The sequence below is a fragment of the Chiloscyllium plagiosum genome, chromosome 38 (assembly GCF_004010195.1).
Source record: "Chiloscyllium plagiosum isolate BGI_BamShark_2017 chromosome 38, ASM401019v2, whole genome shotgun sequence".
NCBI lineage: Eukaryota > Metazoa > Chordata > Chondrichthyes > Orectolobiformes > Hemiscylliidae > Chiloscyllium > Chiloscyllium plagiosum.
The window spans coordinates 8,332,134-8,351,060 of NC_057747.1; the positions used below are offsets into that span (position 1 = coordinate 8,332,134).

At 43.1% G+C, this 18,927-nt stretch overlaps 1 protein-coding gene across 2 annotated transcripts in view; it reads right to left on the minus strand.

The window, feature by feature from the left end:
- Positions 1-18,174, minus strand: part of LOC122541791 (microsomal triglyceride transfer protein-like) — a 102,018-nt gene extending 83,844 nt beyond the window's left edge. The window contains exons 1-5 of one of the 2 annotated variants that reach the window (XM_043678772.1): positions 17,472-18,174; positions 13,349-13,539; positions 11,646-11,789; positions 9,558-9,665; positions 3,959-4,075 (exon numbers count right to left, since the gene is read on the minus strand). In XM_043678772.1, the coding sequence (XP_043534707.1) occupies positions 3,959-4,075; positions 9,558-9,665; positions 11,646-11,789; positions 13,349-13,539; positions 17,472-17,541 (630 nt within the window). In that variant the 5' untranslated portion in view covers positions 17,542-18,174. The remainder of the gene's footprint in view (positions 1-3,958; positions 4,076-9,557; positions 9,666-11,645; positions 11,790-13,348; positions 13,540-17,471) is intronic. The other variant, XM_043678773.1, reaches the window with a different exon arrangement.
- Positions 18,175-18,927: the final 753 nt, after the last annotated feature.

Sequence of the window (18,927 nt, forward strand, 5' to 3'; positions counted from 1 at the left end):
GAGGGCATCGTCGATCACGTCTGGGGGGAAATTGCGGTCTTTGAAGAAGGAGGCCATCTGGGTTGTACGGTTTTGGGACTGGTCCTCCTGGGAGCAGATGCGGCGGAGATGAAGGAATTGGGAATATGGGATGGCGTTTTTACAGGGTGCAGGGTGGGAGGAGGTGTAGTCTAGGTAGCTGTGGGAGTCGGTCGGTTTGTAGAAGTTGTCCGTGTTGATTCGGTCACCCAAGATAGAAATAGAAAGGTCTAGGAATGGGAGGAAGGAGTCTGAGACGGTCCAGGTGAATTTGAGGTCGGGGTGGAAGGTGTTGGTAAAGTGGATGAACTGTTCAACCTCCTCGTGGGAGCACGAGGCAGCGCCGATACAGTCATCGATGTAGCGGAGGAAAAGGTGGGGTGTGGTGCCAGTGTAGCTGCAGAAGATGGACTGTTCCACATATCCTACGAAGAGGCAGGCATAGCTGGGATCCATGCGGGTGCCCATGGCTACTCCTTTGGTTTGGAGGAAGTGGGAGGATTGGAAAGAGAAGTTTGGAAAGAGAAGTTGTTCAGGGTGAGGACCAGTTCAGTCAGTCGAAGGAGGGTGTCGGTGGAAAGGTACTGGTTGGTACGGCGGGAAAGGAAGAAGCGGAGGGACACAGATGTCACTATGTGCCCAGATGAATATTTGAAGATTTCAGCTCTAATGACCATCACGCCAACAGTATGTGTTCGACGGCCACATTGGCTGAGATCACTATGAAGGTCCCACCTTCTCGATCTCCCCTGAGGCCTGCTGACCCTCAGGTTAAACCACCACAAGTCATCCCTCTCTAATAAGAGAACAGCCTGATGGTCCTCTCGGACCACAGTAACTTTATATTTTGTTCCTCAGGCACCCTGCCATTGGTTCAAACTGGTTTCTCATTTTCCATTGTGCAAGGCAATGCAAAAACGAATAGACCCTTTGTTACCCAACAGGATAATTCTTACAGAAATTGTCAAATACTTTATGTTTCCGTTGAACAATTTTATGGCTAACGGCGGTGTACTGGCAATTTAGATCAAATGGTTGACACAGAGTGATCAGTTAACATTGTATTTGCTGAATTTTAGATGAATGAGAGGGAACTCTCATAGGACCCTGCAAAAATCCAACAGGGCTGTTCAGTGTATACAAAGAACTGTATGATGCTAATAGCATGGGTTCAATTTCCACACTGCCTGAGGTTACTCTCTTTCTCAGTCTTTCCCCTTACCTGAGACATGGTGACCCTCAGGTTAAACCTCCACTCGTTCCCTCTCTCAATAAGAGAACAGCCCTATGCTCTGGTCAGACTTTGGTGTCAAGGTCAATAGTCTAGTAAACCCAAAGATCCAGGCTAATACTCTGGCGACATGAGTTCAAACCTCAACATGCACGTTGGAGCAATTTAAATCCAGTTAATTATTTTCTTATAAAAATCTGAATTTGAAAACTTAGCTCATTAATGGTGACCATGGAATAATCAATTTTGTCGGTCAGCTTGCTCACTGATGTCCTTTCGTTCTGGTCTGGGTGTGAAGCCAGATCCACAGTAACGTGGTTCATTGCCTTCAGAGGTCGCCCAGAAAAACACTCGGTTCTAAATGAAACATTCCAAGTTTGGAATACAATGGCCATTAGTGAGTGGGGGCAGCCAGTGGTCAGACCATGTGGAGACCCCCTGTGCTGATCTGCTGACCCTCAGGTTGAGAGACCTTGAAGAGAGACTGTGATGTTTGTCTTTTTAAACTTTGCTTCTTCTTTTTCATACCGATGGTCACATTGAGCATGGCTGTAATGGAACATTTTTTCTTCATTTCCCTATTCTGTAGCTAAGAATTGTACCTGGGTACTTTATACCTAAGATGGCACTGTAAGTGGCAACTTGTAAACTTTTCCCTTTAAGTATTGGAGTACGTGTGACAATAAAACTAATTCAACTTAATTCAATAAAGCTAATTTAACTTATACTCAGATATTGTTTACAGTTGTTGAGAAATCTAGAATTCGGGGATAATCATTTAGGACTGAGATAAGGAGAAATACCTTCTCTCAGAAGGCTGTGGAATTCTCTACCCCAGAGGGTTATGGATGTCCCACCTTCGAATAAGTTTAAGGTTGAGACAGACAGATTTTTAGACTCTGCGGGAATCACGTGAAATAGGGAGGAGGGAGAGTGGATTTGAGACATGAAGAACAACTGGGATCAGACTGACGTTCAGTGTGTCATGTGATATATTCCTGGCCTACTTTAATGTTCCTATGTTGGGAAGTGCTGTACATATTGAAACTGCGGTTCGCATTCGCACTGATGATGATAACATTAAACAGTTACCTGTGAATGTCCACCTTGTATACTCTAGATCCTGTGCAAGACTCTGCTGAGTGATTGGGTGGGGGAAGGAGGGTTGGAGAGAGGGGTTGTTGAGTGTGTGAGAGTTAGTGAGCGAGTGAGGGAGGAGGATTCAGAAGAGGGATTGCTGAGTGAGTGAGAATGAGTGAGTAAAGTTCAGAAGAGGAGTTGCTGAGTGAGCAACTGCATGAGAGAGTAGGGTTGGGAATGGGGATTGCTGAGTAAGTGAGAATGACTGAGTAAAGTTAGGAAGAGTGGTTGCTGAGTGAATAGGGTTGGGAAGAGGGATTGCTGAGTGAGGGAGTCAACGGGGGAGAGAGAGTCTGTGTGAACTAGTGAATAAGTGATCGAGTGAGGGAGGGAGGAGGGTTCAGAAGAGGGAATGCTTAGTGACTCAGTCAATGAGTGAATGTGAAGTCAATGAGTGAGTAGGGGATGGGAGTTGGGTGAAGAGTTGCTGAGTGTGGAGGAGAATTTGGCTCCCCAGAATTAGCAACCATTTTGTCACATACTCTGGTCTTACAGGACAAAGCTAGAACTGCCGACTTGCCCACTCAGAGAAGTTTTTTAAAGATAACATTGTGACTACTTGAGATTCATTGTATTCCCCAAACCCCAGTCTAGCTCTGATTGCATAATGATACATGGCTCATTGTATCGCTTATCTTCCCGATTTTGATGCTAATGTCGTTTATCTTCCTGATTCTTACAGACCTGGTGCAAACGCTGAGTGTCTGCTACCCCTCCAGCCCTGCTTGATAAGGAAACAGCCGTGACCACAACCTGTGCTGACCGGTGATATCACCGAACCCATGACTTTCTGACTAACAGTCAGCCCCTGCTTAAGATACTATAGAAACTGTAACATTTTGAATTAGTTCAGATTATGCCTGTCTCTCGCTGTGAGGCATGACGTTTTCCCCATGGCCATGTAATAAAGTCTGTTAATGCTGAAGCACTGACTCCTGAGATTTTCTACAACACTGAGTGAGTGTTCCTGTAGAAAGGGGCGGGTGAGGGGAGTCATTAATATATCTATTAGTGAGAAAACATTTTCACAATATGTTAAAACACATTTTGTAACTGGCTTCTCTACTGTACAGATTTAAAAAAAACCAAGAGTGTTTAGGCTTTCAAACGTAACAACAAGCGTACAGCAAAGGCAGGAAAATTAATGCCCACTGTTTGCATCCAATGATCACACAACATGGCGCCAAATCTGTTCGTGTACTTTCTGGTTGTAACATTTCCAGAATGTGTGGTTGATTGTGGGGTAGTTAAAAATAAAGAGCAGTGCCTGTAAGATTGGTAAATCTGTAAGATTAATAAATATGGTGAATCCTCATGTCAGATCCTGGTTGGAACAAATCCAAGTCAAGGAAATATCTATTATCCTGACTTGTCTTCTGCTGTCGAACCAATCTCCCAGTCAGGTCAATCTTTGCCTTCAGTATCCTGAGCACTAATTTTAGCTCACACTAATCACAGTGTTTCAGGAAACTGCAGCAGGGACTGAGACAAAATCAGATTGCTGTTAGTAGAACACTCGTGTTACTTTATCTAGCATTACCCACGGCCAATCGGTGAAATGAAATGTACCTGATTGGATGATCCAAATCCAGACTCTGGCCTTTCACAGCTACGGAGGTCCTTGATCTTTGTCACCTGGTTATTGGCAGTTTCATAGGTGACTCTGCAGTTGCCAGATACATCAATCTAATAAAAGGAAAGTGGAATTGATAAACATTTGAGAACGAGAGGTCATTGTTTAAACACAAAGGGTTACCCATTTAAAACAGAGAAGAGGAAACATATTTCCTCTCAGAAGTTTGTGAACCTTTGGAATTCTCTTCCTCAAAAGACAGTAGATGCAGAAACTTTAAATATTTTTAAGGCAGAAGTTAATAGATTTTCGATTACCAAGGGGATGAAAGATTATTGGCAATCTGAAGCAACATGGAATTTAGGTTAAAATCAGGTCAGTCAAAATCTTATGAACTGCAGAGTGGGCTCAAAGGGGGAGAATGGCCTAGTCTCGTTCGTATCTTCATTATTGATCTGCCCTTGAGGACTTAAAAGCAAAACACTAGAAATCTGAAATGGGGGACAGAAAACGGCAGAAATATTCAGCAGTTCAGGTCAGTCTCCGTGGAGAAAGGCAGAGTTAGCATTTCGGATTGGTGGCCTTTCATCACACATTAGGAAAGAAGACCAGAGCTTTCCCAGTTTGGACATGAGGCCTCCGGGTCTACAGCAAGCCTGGAGGAACTGCGCCCCTGCTCCTTACAGTAGAGAAAGTGAAGGAGAAATTAGATGGAGGTTTTACAAATCATAAACAATTTACAATGGAGAGAAAGCACTTCCAGCAGGAGGAAGAGTTGATCACTAAAAGACTCAGATTGTAAATGATTGGCAAAAGTATGAGAGGTGAGACGAGAAATCTTTTTACTGGCACTTTGAGTTATTGTCAGCTTGGAACACACCGTCTGACAGGATGGTGGATACAGAACCAACTGTCATGATCATAAAGCAATTGGATAAATTCTTGAAGTGAAAAAAGACTCCAGGGCTAAGTGGAAGGAGTAGGGAAATGGGATTAAGGTGGTAGCTCTATCAAGGCATTATGCATCTATTAAGCTTCTTCTGCACTGTACCATTCGATGTTTTGAACAGCATTGCGTATGACATGATAGCTCAAGTTATACAGAGAGTAGATGTATGGAGACCTTGGAATGCAGGTTCCGAGCTTCTTGAAAGTAGAGTCGCAGGTAGATAGGATAGTGAAGGCAGTGTTTGGTATGCTTTCCTTTATTGGTCAGAGTATTGAGCACAGGAGTTGGGAGGTCATGTTGCAGCTGTACAGGACATTGGTTAGGCCACTGTTGGAATATTGCGTACAATTCTGGTCTCCTTCCTATTGGAAAGATGTTGTGAAACTTGAAAGGGCTCAGAAAAGATGTACAAGGATGTTGTCAGGGTTGGAGGATTTGAGCTACAGGCAGAGGCTGAATAGGCTGGGGCTGTTTTCCCTGGAGCATTGGAGGCTGAGGGGGTGACCTTATAGAGGTTTAGGAAATCATGACGGGTATGGATAGGGTAAATAGACAAGGCCTTTTCCCTGGGGTGAGGGAGTCCAGAACTAGAGGGCATAGGCTCAGGGCGAGAGGGGAAAGATATAAAAGGGGCAACCTTTTCACATAGAGGGTGGTGCGTGCACGGAATGAGCTGCCAGAGGAAGTGGTGGAGGCTGGTACAATTGCAACAGTTAAAAGGCATCTGGATAGGTATATCGATTACCAAGGGGATGAAAATTTATTGGCAATATGAAGCAACATGGAATTTAGGTTAAACTCAGGTCAGCCAAAATCTTATGAACTGGGTTTGGAGGGATATGGGCTGGGTGCTGGCAGGTGGGACTAGATTGGGTTGGGATATCTGGTCGGCATGGACAGGTTGGATCGAAGGGTCTGTTTCCGTGCTGTACATCTCTATGTCTCTAGCATGGAGGCTGGTTCCTAAACACGTGCTGTTTGTGGTTCTCTTTTCGTCAATATTTTCATTTGATTTGATTTATTATTGCCACATGTACCTGGGTACAGTGAAAAGTTTTGTTTTGTGTGCAGTACAGGCAGATCATACCATACAAAGATCACAGGGTGGTTGAACAGAGTTACGGCTGCAAAGACAGTGCCCAAAAAGCAAAATCAACATTAGATTTGAAATTTGAGAGGTCCATTTAGAAGTCTGATTACAGTGGGGAAGAAGCTGTTCTTAAATCTGTTAGTCTGTGTGTTTAAGCTTTTGTATCTTCTGCCTGACAGAAGGGGTTGGAAGAGATTTATAACGAGCGTGGGAAGGGGTCTTTGATTATGTTGGCAACCTCTCCAAGACAATGAGAAGTGAAGACGGAGTCGATGGATGGAAGGTTGGCTTGTGTGACTAGGCTGTGTTTCTAACTCTCTGTAGAGAGAAGCAAATAGGAAATTGATAATCAGAAGGAAATTCATATAGTCGGCAGCAGTATTCATCTTGTAAAACGATGGTATGTGCTCTGGTCGTCATCTCTGTGCTGGGCATTATCCGGGAGCCCCACTCAGACACATAGGGTCTGGGACAGAGGCCCAATAAATATGGCCCAAGGGTCCCAGGAAGGGAGAGGGGTTGTGCTCCTGATAAATGCAATCAGTCTTTGCAGACGTCATTGGCTTAGGATCGGATGCAGGCTGATGGTACAAGCAAGAACCTCTGAGTTGGTGATCTGTCGAGCTGTCCTGCAATAATGTACCTGATATTTCAAACACAATGGACCTAGGTGCACACAAAAGTACAGTGGATGCTGGAAATCTGAAATAAAGTGAGAAAATGCTGCAGCATCTGTGAAGAGAGAAAGAAAGTCAACATTTCAAGTCCAATATGACTCTTCTTTGGATTTGAAAGAGGTGAGAAAATGATGGGTTTTACTTTGCTGACAAACAAGTGACTGGAACTAATGAGGAAGCTGTCCACAGCAAATTAATGAATCATTTATTTACTGAGACCTCAATCTTGAGGATACAGTGAAAAGAGCTTTGTCGCCACAATCCGGTGCCATTACGAGGTACAACAAGGATAAAAAGAAATTATTTAATTAAGAGTTCAGATTCTTTTCAAATTGGGGGCTCAAGCCCAGGCTTCGGGGGTTCTGCAAAGTCTTTGCAAGGTGCTCCAGTCCTCAAGGTTCCTTTGGCAATAGCAACTAATGCTCTGGCTCTGGGCCTACCGCCAAGAATCCAGGCTCCAGGCCTAATCCCGCTCAGAGTCTAGGTTCCGAGCCCACTGCCATCAACAGTCCTGGCTCTGGGCCTACCGCTGCCAGGAGTCCAGGTTCCGGGTCTACTCCCACCAAGAGTCTAGGTTTGGGGTCTACTGCCGCCAAGAGTCTACACTCTGGGTCTACTACCGTCAAGAGTCGAGGCTCCCGACCTACTGCCATCAAAAGTCCAGGCTCCGGGCCTACCGCTGCCACAAATTTGGGCGGCACGGTGGCACAGTGGTTAGCACTGCTGCCTCACAGCGCCAGAGACCTGGGTTCAATTCCCGCCTCAGGCGACTGACTGTGTGGAGTTTGCACGTTCTCCCCGTGTCTGCGTGGGTTTCCTCCGGGTGCTCCGGTTTCCTCCCACAGTCCAAAGATGTGCAGGGTCAGGTGAATTGGCCATACTAAATTGCCCATAGTGTTAGGTAAGGGGTAAATGTAGGGGTATGGGTGGGTTTCGCTTCGGCGGGTCGGTGTGGACTTGTTGGGCCGAAGGGCCTGTTTCCACACTGTAATCTAATCTAATCTAAAAAAATACAGGCTCCAGGTCTATTGCTGCCAAGAGTTCAGGTTCTGTGTCGAGTCCCACAAGAGTCCAGGCTCCGGGCCTACCATCACCAGGAGTCCAGGCTGCAGGCCTACCGCCGCCAGGAGTCCAGGCTCCGGGCCTACCGCCGCCAGGCATCCAGGCCCCGAGCCAATGCTGCTGCGAGTCCAGGCTCCGGGCCTACCGCTGCCGGGAGTCCAGGCTCCTGGCCTACCGCTGCCGGGAGTCCAGGCCCCGAGCCAATGCTGCTGCCGGGAGTCCAGGCCCCGAGCCAATGCTGCTGCCGAGAGTCCAGGCTTCGGGCCTACCGCTGCCGGGAGTCCAGGCTCCTGGCCTGCCGCTGCCGGGAGTCCAGGCCCCGAGCCAATGCTGCTGCCGGGAGTCCAGGCTCCGGGCCTACCGCTGCCGGGAGTCCAGGCTCCGGGCCTACCGCTGTCGGGAGTCCAGGCTCCGGGGCCTACCGCTGCCGGCGGTCCAGGCCTCTGGGCCTACCATTACTGGGAATCTCAGTCCACAGCACCATCACTGCAGCCACTGCCTGTCGACCTTCTCCGGCCTCAAAGATGAAGAAAAGGAAAAAGATGAAAAGTGCATCGAAGAAACGATGCCACCGGCCTGGAGCATAGAGGCTGTGACGAGTTCCTACCATGCCGGCCTCAACTTGAAAGAGCAAAAGACAAAGGCGGCACTAGGGGAGGCAAAGGAGAAATAGAGAAGAGAAACAGATATTAATGATGGGCGTAAACAGGAGAAAATGGGTGTGCTGCACTGCAGACAAAGCCAACAAGATGAATACAAGACAGGGGGTGGTAGAGGGAGATGCTGGGGTGGGGGGAGTGGAATTGTGTAATCAAAGTAGATGATCAGAAACAATGGCATGCCCTGAAGTTATTGAACCCTGAATGCTCTTAAGGGCTGAAGCTGAAAATGAGATACTGTTTCACCAGCATGTGTTGAGCCTTGCTGGAGCACTGTAGCAGTATGGTGAATTGGTCACTGGGTCACAAGATCCACGGGAAAGATGTGAAGGTGGTGGTGGTCATTGTCCATGATGAAGGATGTGGGACGATGGTAATCTCTGGAGGCTGACTGTTTGGAAAGGTATTGGAAGAGGATGGAAATGTTCGTGTGAGGGCATGAGGGTTTATTAAAATGGCAAGCAATTGGAAGGTTAGAGTCATGCTTACAGACAGAACAGAGGTGTTCAGGAAAGCAGTCATCCAGTCTGCATTTGTTCTTGCCAATGTAAAGGAGGCGTAGATACATGCAGATTCAGTAGCAACAGCAGTAATTATCTAACTACCTTGAACCTAATCAAAAATATTGAGATAAATTAAAACAATACTTTTGATGCCAATAGCTTACGACCCGAAGAACATGACAACAATGTATTTCTGAGATTGGTTTCCTCGCATGTCAATCCTGATAAGTGCAACTGGTACAGGTTTGATTTTCACCTCCCTTACAGAAATTTTTTTAAATTAGATTTGCTACAGCGTGGAAACAGGCCCCAACAAGACACACCGACCCAGACGCATTTCCCTACATTTACCCATGACTGTTGTACTATGGGCAATTTAGCACGGCCAAAGCTGCACATCTTTTGGAATGTGGGAGGAAACCGGAGCACCCGGAGGAAACCCACACAGACACAAGAAGAATGTGCAAACTCCGCACAGACAGTCACCCGAGGCTGGAATCGAACCTGGGTCCCTGGTGCTGTGAGGCAGCAGCGCTAACCACTGAGCCACCTTGCCGCCCCAGTTATAGTGGTTATGATGTACACAACCAGGTTTCATTAGAAGAGAAAGTGAGGGTGGAAACCAAAATTTGTTCAACTGAAATGAGTAGGTTACCTCAGTGACGGTACCCGAATTCAGCTGGAGCTGGAAAAGGCTGACCAGGCCTTGCTTCAGGCTTAACATGAATCCTGTTTCATCAACAGAGCCATACAGAGCTTTTATCTGAAAGAAATATGGAACAGGTTATCGCTGGAAGACTCCACATTTCATCCAGTATCACTCCAAACAAACAATTAGAAACACAGTTCGGGAAAGCTCACAAATTAACACACTGGTAGCCATCAAAAATCATAACAATTTTTAAAAGTTCAATAGTACAGAAGAATGGGAATGAATATGTTAATGGTGAATTATAATGATGACAATGTAGCTCAGACATCTGTGAGTATACAAGGGTTATGCTGATAACTGGGGATTAATTAGTTAATCTGAGGAAATATAAACAGGAGGGCAGTGAGGGCTCTTGTGGCACAGTGGTAGTGCCTCTACTTCTAAGGCAGGAGGCCCAGGTTCAAGTCACATCTGCTCCAGAGATGTGTGATGTCTGAACAGATTGATTAAAAAATTCTAAAGGACCACTTGGTTGTGAGGGGTTGACATGAGCTGTGTGACTGAGAAGTCAATAAACTCCATCCACAAGGAAAAACTGGTCTGAGTTCCATTTCTCTAACAGCCTTAACTTCAAATTGACAAAAACAATAATCACATTACTGAAAAACAGGAATTTTACTTGGGAGCTTTAACTCTAATTTCGTGTAATAGAATGTAAGTAAAGAGTTTATTGGAAGTCCTGAGTGCCAGGCAATAGTCACTTTGAGTTAAGTCAGAGTTAGAGATGCAGCAGACTCAGAGGAACGACAGTCCAGCTAAGTAAAGCAGCCTCATGAATTCATTTCAGGCTGATCCCCTGGCAGGCAGAACTCATGAGGTTACAGTCCATGGAGACACAAGTCACATCACTGGCAATTCTTGTTAAATTTATATTAAATAAAAATCAGTTTAGATCTCATAAACATACAAATGGTAAGGAACAGAAATGATAGTACCTCATTTAACACTTGAACCTGTTCCTCCTTAGCTACTTTCCTGCACTATGCCTATATCCCTTATCAAAATATGTATCCAAATGTCCAAGATGGTTTCAGAGTAGGATGCTCCAAGTGGAGCTCATCCACAACCGTCCATTTCTTTTCTTTTTTTCCCCTCTTGTATTTTTTTTCTCTCTTCTGTCTTTCTCCTGTTCAGCCAATGGCCTGGATCAGAGCATGGACTGCTCCCAGCGGCCTGGAGCAAAAATGGCTACTAATTGGGAATCAGTAGAGCTAAGTCAGAGCATGTGCAAGCTCTTGTAGAAAGGCTGTAATGTCTATCTCTTTAGCTTTATTTCTTATTTTCCTAACTTATACTATGCATATCTGTAATGTAGTGTAACGTCTTTTATTTATTCTCTCTATTTTTATGTATCTACATTTTGTACCTGGGTACTTTGTACCTAAGACGGTGCCACGTGTTGGTGACATTGTAGACTTTTCACTGCACTCCTGTACTTTAGTAACATAAATACACGTGACAATAAACCTAATTCTAAAGTAATAGTCAGAAACCTATCCATCAGATACCCACAGTGCCTTACCATCCCTGCTGTGGAGAATCTGAAAGATGTGCAGCCCTTAAGAGTGAAGAGTTTCTCCTTATTTCAGTGTTGAATATTCTGAGACAGATTCTGAGTTCCAGACTATTCAGCCAGAGACAACATTCTCCCACAGTCAACCAGGTCAAGCCCCTAAAGAATTCTGCGTGATTCAATTAATCAGACTATTTCTTTTTCTTCAAAATTGTAGGAACGGAGGCAGAGTCTACTTAAAGCATCGATTGTTATTACGCTAAGAACTAATTATTAGGGTGATCTTGGAACAACAGTGAAAAAGCATGATTGTTAAAAAAGGGATGGAAAATCAGGCTGAAGGAAAAAGAATGGATTCTGGATTTCCTCTTCTCCATTTCCTGTCATTGTCCAAGTTAAATTTCATACCAAATCTGTTTTTTTATTTGAGGTTTTCTTAGTCAGAAAATGTTTGTCAAGTCACCAGATGCAATCCATACCCCTAATTTTGAAAATGGAGCAAATTGAGAGATAATTACCTTTCCATTATTCCAGTGAAAGATTACAGGTCCTTTCAATCCTGTCATTGCGGTAGGCCCCAGCAAAGACTCAGCAGGAATATTTTTAAAGATGCTTTGACTGTCCATTCGTTCTGATACATTTAACAATTGCACTTCTTGTATCTATTGAACAAGGTAGAGGGAGACACAATGGAAAATGATGCTTGTAATCAAAATCTTAAAGCATTTAACTCCTGCTGATTTGTTAAGAGTACTGCACACCCAAAAGACTTCTAAAATTACAGCTCATTACTTCCTAAACAGACACTAATTGCATAGAACCATTGGGTTATAAAGCTTAGAAGGAAGCCACTTAGCCTCTTGTACTTGAGCTGGTTTTTTTGTGAAATCAATCCAATTAGTTACACTCTCCTGCTCTTTGTCATTTTTAAAGTTATTACTGAATCTGTTTCCAATACTTCCACTGTAATTGAGGATAACTTGCAGCATCTTTTACTCCGTCAAATTCCTTCTGGTTGTTACTTTAAATATCCATGTGCTATGCTTAACACTTGTGTTCACTAGAAACTGCGTCTCCACACTTGCACTTTTATAATACTGCCGAGAGTGTGGTGCTTCATATAAGCCCTTCATATGCCTGAAACGTCGATTCTCCTGCTTCTTGGCTGCTGCCTGACCTGCTGTGCTTTTCCAGCACCACATTCTCGACTCTGATCTCCAGCATCTACAGTTCTCACTTTCTCCTAGTTTTATAATACTGCATTCAGTTCTGGTCTCCCTGCTCTCGGAAGGCTGTTGTGAAACTTGAAAGGGTTCAGAAATGATTTTCAAGGACGTTGCCAGGGTCAGACTGTGTGACCTATCGGGAGATGCTGAATCAGCTGGGGGTGTTTTCCCTGGAGCATCAGAGGTTGAGGGGTGACCTCATAGACGTTTATAAGATCATGAGGGGCATGGATAGGGTGAATAGTCAAGGTCTTTTCCCCTGGGTGGGGGAGTCTAAAATGAGATGGCATAGGTTTAAGGTGAGAAGTAAAAGATTTAAAAGGGACCTAAGGGGCAAGCTTTTCATGCAGAGGGTGGTGTGTGTATCAGAGGAAGTGGTGGAGGCTGGTACAATTACAGCATTTAAAAGGCATCTGGATGGGTATATGAATAGGAAGGGTTGAGAGGGATATGGACCAAACGCTGGCAAATGGGACTAGATTAATTTAGGATATCTGATTGGCATGGAGGAGTTGAACTGAAGGGGCTGTTTCCATGCTGTACAGCTTTATGACTCCCTCATGAGTTTGAATCTCCCTTTCATCTTCTCTCTGCTCAAAGGAAACGCATCCCAGTTTCCCCCTCTATCTGATTAAGTGGATGACCATTGAAGTGTCTGGCAGTCATTGCAAAGCACCTCCAAACTGAAGTTAAATCTGCAACGTACTAATATTTCTGCACTATCAGTAGCACTTGTACATTCATCAAATAAAACATTAACGTCATTAAATTATTTGTGAGACTGGGAATTCCAAAATTTGAAGATTGGAATCTGAGAATGCAGCTGTTAATGTTGGAGCAATGAAAATCTCAGAAATTGAGAAAGTCTGAATTGGGATAAAGTGGAGATCTTAAACGTTTGTTGTGCCAGAGGGTGTTAGAGACGCTGGGAGGGAGTGAGACCATGGAGGAATTTAAGGCAAACTCCAGGCATGAAAATGGAAAAATGTACGTACTTGCAACTGAACAAGCTGCTCATGTTGGTTGCTGCTGTTTTCCCAAACCACATGAAGGCCAACGATAGCTTCGATCCTGAATCCTGATCCTGGCAATGTTTCTGGACTGGATAATGTCTCCAGTAACAAATCCACATTGTACTTATACGTAAACAATGTACCAGATTTGTATGCAAGATCTACAGCTCGTGCTGAGGGGGAAAAAGTACAAAGTGATTATATTTTGTCTAAACAAGCATTTGTGGCAAAAATATCCATTCACTTGCTTAAATGAGCTCATAGAATAGATTTTAACCAAGAGTATTATTTGTCTTAAACATATTTGAAGTTCTCATTTTTTCTCACATCTATTCAGGATTTGAAAACCCCTTCTCTGTGTTGGTGTAAGGTCCCAGGTCTATTGAGTTGTAAGTCACACGACACCAGGTCATAGTCCAACAGATTTATTTAAAATTTCACACTTTCAGAGCACTGCTCCTTCGTCTGTTGGACTATAGCCTGGTGTCATGTGACTTTTGACTTAGTCCACCCTAGTTCAACACCGGCATCTACACATCATGTTCTATTGATACGTATGACGTCAACAAAATCATTAATAATTCTTTAGACGTTTGTATCAGTCTCTCAGACAGGTCCCAGAAACCTGTTGTCACCACATAACCAACTTTGGGATTCTGTGGTGCGGTGGTAGTGTCCATACGTTTGTGCCAGGAGGTTCATGACTCACCTGTTCCAAAGGTATGTAATAACATCTCTGAACAGGCTGATTAAAATAATTTTAACCAACCTGGTCCAGAGGGGCAGTTACATTAGAGGCAGCTTATATAGTTGAGGGAACGTGAGAGTCTTTTTTTAAGTTCAGTCTCAGGATGTGAGTGTTGCTGCCTTGGTCAGCATTTATTGTTGAGAGTGTGGTGCTGGAAAAGTACAACAGGTCAGGGAGCATCCGAGGAGCAGGAGAATCCTGATGAAGGGCTCAGGCCCAAAATGTCAATTCTCCTACTCCTCGGACAGTGCCTGACCCGCTGTACTTTTCCAGCACCACACTCTCGATTCTGATCTCTGGCATCTGCAGTCCTCACTTTCTCCCAGCATTTACTGTCCATCCCTAATTGCCCAGAAGGCAGTTAAGAGTCACTCACATTGCTATGGGTCTGGAGTCACTAGCCAGCTTAAGTAAAGATGGCAGTTTCCTTGCCTAAAGGGCATTAGTGAACAAGATGGATTTTTCCTGACAATTCACAATGGTTTCTTGGTCATTGTTGGATCCCAAATTCCAAATGTGTTTCCAAATTGAATTTGAATTCCTCCATCTGCTACAACAGAACATGACCGGGGTTTCTGGTAAATTGTGGGGCAATAGCACCACTCGGCCATCGGCATGCACTCCTGCAAATTGCTGAGAGACTGGAGAGATAACTGTGGGATTAGGAATGCCAACTGTTGTGGATGTTCTGGCTATGATTCAATAGTTAGAAGCAGAACCAAATAAGAGCAGTCACCCCGAGCTGCACAGTGAAGGATGGAGGTAGGGAAGAAGATGGAGTCAAGGGCTGAAAAGTGATGAAGCGTTAAATGCTACCACGGTTACAGCCACAGAATACCCTTCATGAGCTTGGCGGGAAGCACTTTGTTGCTGTGGAAGGGGTGGAACGCTAAAAGAAGAGATGCAAATGGATGCTCTGAAGAGAAATATGCACTGATCTGGGAAATAGTAATGTGTTTGAAGTTATTTGGAGATGTAAAGAAGGATGGAGATGGGATAACAGTGCATCTGATCCAAAAGAGGGATTAAGGCATGTGGAAACGTGATGATGAGAGCTTGGAAAGAGTTGAAAATCGTTCATTTGCTCCATGAGTATTGGACATTCAATGGTTGCAAAATAGTAGGTGAAGGGGATCAGTGGTTTGGGATGGTGAGGTATGCAGTTGGAGTTGGGCTTGTCACCGGTCAAGGTCATAGGAGTAGACAGTTGATGGTTAAAGGTTTGAATGGATGGCTGGGAAATTGGGTCAAAGAGTTTATAATATGAGAACTAACACGAGCGTAGAATGAAGGACAATGTCCCAACTGAATGAAACCAAGAGCAACATTTTTACTGAATTATTAAAGACACACACAGTTACTTGACAGCAGAGAGGAAAGTCTAAAAATTTAATTTGAAACTAAATAATTCAATTCAAGATTCTTTCACATTTCCTCCTTATCTCTACACAAGATGTTTACGCTTCCTGTAACCTACAGCAGTGGAAAAATTATATCCTTAAGCAAATGAACATTGTGCTCTCTGTATTAGAGAAAATTATATATTATAGTTGGGTTATGAACTCAATATTCTCAATTAGCTTCATCCATTTACTTACTCAATCATAGAGTAACAGTGATTATTAATCATTAATTCAATTTCATCTCTGACTGTAGTTTCATGTATTATCCATTTTCATTCTAAATATGCTAACAACATAACACCTCTTAACAATAAATCTCTGCCGTCACATCCTCATTACCCTGTCAGGTTCAGCTTACTGAGTAATACTTCAAGTACAAATTACAGGAAGAAAAAGGAACATTTCTCATTTAATTATAAACTTTTCTACTTTGCACTAAGTTTAAGGATGAAAAATCTCCAAAACATCAGCTCTGATTGTATTCATGTGAACTGTTGGTGTTCCGAACTCCACATTCCCTTTGATTCCCTTGCCTATCCAGCTCTGCCTTAAAAATATTCAATGACTCTAACTTCATCACCTCTGAGGCAGAGAGTTCCAAAGTTATTCAACTCACACTCTAGAGAGAAACAAAATTTCTCATCTCTGCTTTAAAAGGCTGGTCATTAATTTTAAAACAGTATTGCCTAGTTCTGGACTCACCCACAAAAGGAAACTTCCTTTCCACTTTATTATCCAATATTACCTCCCCATTCTCCACCTCCAGAGGACCAACACTCACTTTACTTAAGCTTTTTCCTTTTAGGAACCTATAGAAATTCTTACTATTTGTTTTTATATTTCTAGTTAGCTTCCTGTCATGTTCAAAGTTACTTGGCCTGATAACCTTTTAGTCATTTCAGTTGTTCATTATGTTCTGACCAGCCATTCATCTTTTTATAATTATATGATTTTCCTTACGTTTGACGTTTTTCTTAACTTGTTTAGTCATACAACATAGAAGCAGACCCTTCGGCCCAACTTGTCCATGCCAACCAAGTGTCCCGAACTAAACTAGGCCCATTTGCTTGCATTTGGTCCATATTCTTCCTTTAGAACTCCTTTATAATAGAACATATTCGTTCTGAGTATTCTAAAATATCACCTAAATCTCTGCCACAGCTTCTTCACTGATCCATCTCCTAGCCTCATATTCCAGTTCACTTCAGCTAGCACATGTCCACGTGCTTGCTCTTATTTAAGTTTAAAGGTTTAAGTTTTTGACCCATTCTGCTCCCTTTCAAATTGATATTATGATCACTGCTACCCAAAGGTACCTATGCTCTCAGGTCATTAATTAATCTTATCACATTACATAATAACAAAGTTAGTGTAACCTGCTCTCTGGTAACATGTTTCTCTGACAAATTATATTCTATGAAATCCTCACTTTTGCCAATAAGATTTTTCAATTGTGCTTAGATGAGAAAAACGAAGACTTACGTTTAAACTGTTTCATAACCTGAAAATCTCTATTAGTTACTTACAACCAATTAAGAACTATAGAATGCAGTCATTGTTATAATCATGAATATGCATCAAAATATTGCTAGCATACGTGAATGCACTTGCATAAATATTTCACATAGAGATATGAAATTATAGATTTTTGGGTTTACAGAGTAAAGGTGGATGATCAAACTGCAAACAAAAATTCTGCCACATGCTAATATTTTCTTAAGTGCACCTGAAGGATTAATGCTGGATTATTGTGAAGCTGTGAATTATCAGCTCCCTGTCCCTGCACCTCAAGCTTCCCCACAGTTATCCACACTGTGCTTCTGAAGATCAGGTTGCTTCCCGGGATATTACTGGATGGGACAGAGTTTGCAATCCAGGCATTGGAAAGACATCAGTAGAACGTTAAAGGGCATTCGTTTGCGCTGACTCGAACTCAGCGAGGACAGATTCTCACCTTCAACAGACCGTAGTGTGAAGATCGCGAACAACATTATCCACTCCCTCAAGGCTTTCGGAGACGCCATGCTCTGCTTCCAGAAGAGACTCACTTTGACACTTGAGCTGAAAACGGCACGGGGTTTAGCTACATGGAAGAGGAGGGCTAGAACAGGCAGGGCAGCAAAGGGCTAGAATGTACAGTCTGCCGAACTGGCAGAGAAATTTTTTTGTTTTAAAAAAATACTTGCGAAACTTGCCGGAACTTGCAAAACTTGTTGAAGTTTTGTAATTGACCAGGAGGTCAGTGACTGTATAAGGGCGGCAGTCTGTGGGTGTGTGCGTGTCTCTGTGCTAATTGCTTGTGGGAACGTATCTGCAGCTATACACCAGGAATTATATCTGTGGATTATCTTAGTGTTTGGAAATCTATATGCTTTTCAGAAAGTTTTTTTTTGTGTGGTAACACATATCTTCCTTACGATCTATTTGGGTGTCTGTGTCGCTGACTTCTGCTGTTTCCTTAGATGAACAAAGACTGAAAACAGCATTACAAACTGGTGCAACACTTTCAAACTCCCCAGGAAACAACCTCAGGCAGCTTAGTCTGATAGAGTATTTGGTTTGGAAAGAGAACTGAGACAGCTAGGGAGGAGAAACACAAGTTGGTAATTAAAAAAAAATAACCTGAGTTAGAACAGTATGAGATAGAGATTGGGTAAGAAGGCACTGAATATATTATAGTTTTGGTTAGAAAGAAAACAGATTGTTAAAAAAAAGATCAAAACTCAGATCAACTATTCAAGGAAATGTGAACAATGAATTTATTTATATATGCATATTATGAAAATTGGCGGATGCTGGAGATCTGAAATAAAAAATAGTAAATGCTGGAGAAACTCAGGAGGTTTGACATCATCTATTGAGAGAGAAATTGAGTTATTATTTCAAGTAAAGTGTGACTTCTTAAAGAAATTCCTAATGGTTTTGAGGAAGAGAGTTTGGATTTGAAACATTAACTCTGTTTTCCCCTCTACTAATGATCCCAAGCATGCTGAATTTCTCCAGCACTTTCTGATATAGTTAGGTATGTACATAGCAATATGTAGGAGGTTGCTTGTAATTCCTCACAATTGTTTTTAAAGTATCTATATTGTATATAAAATGGGTCCAATTGCTGATGATTACACCAGATTCTCCCACACTGTTGCAGGTTGAGGCTGCACATACAGAGAATGTCTCCTGTCTAACATCTCAAATGATAATTGGTCAATTGGGAGAAACAAAGGGCAGGAACTTTGCACATGGTGAGTCTCTGTTAGAGCAGCCCATATTTGAGAGACACAAAATGGCTGACAGCCAAGCTGTCCCTCGAGCCCTGCAGAAAATGGCTGGCAAGTGGTTCTACAGAATTAAAACCTTGATCCGGCATTTAAGTGAGATCATGAGTTGATAGAATAGTACCTTTGGACAGG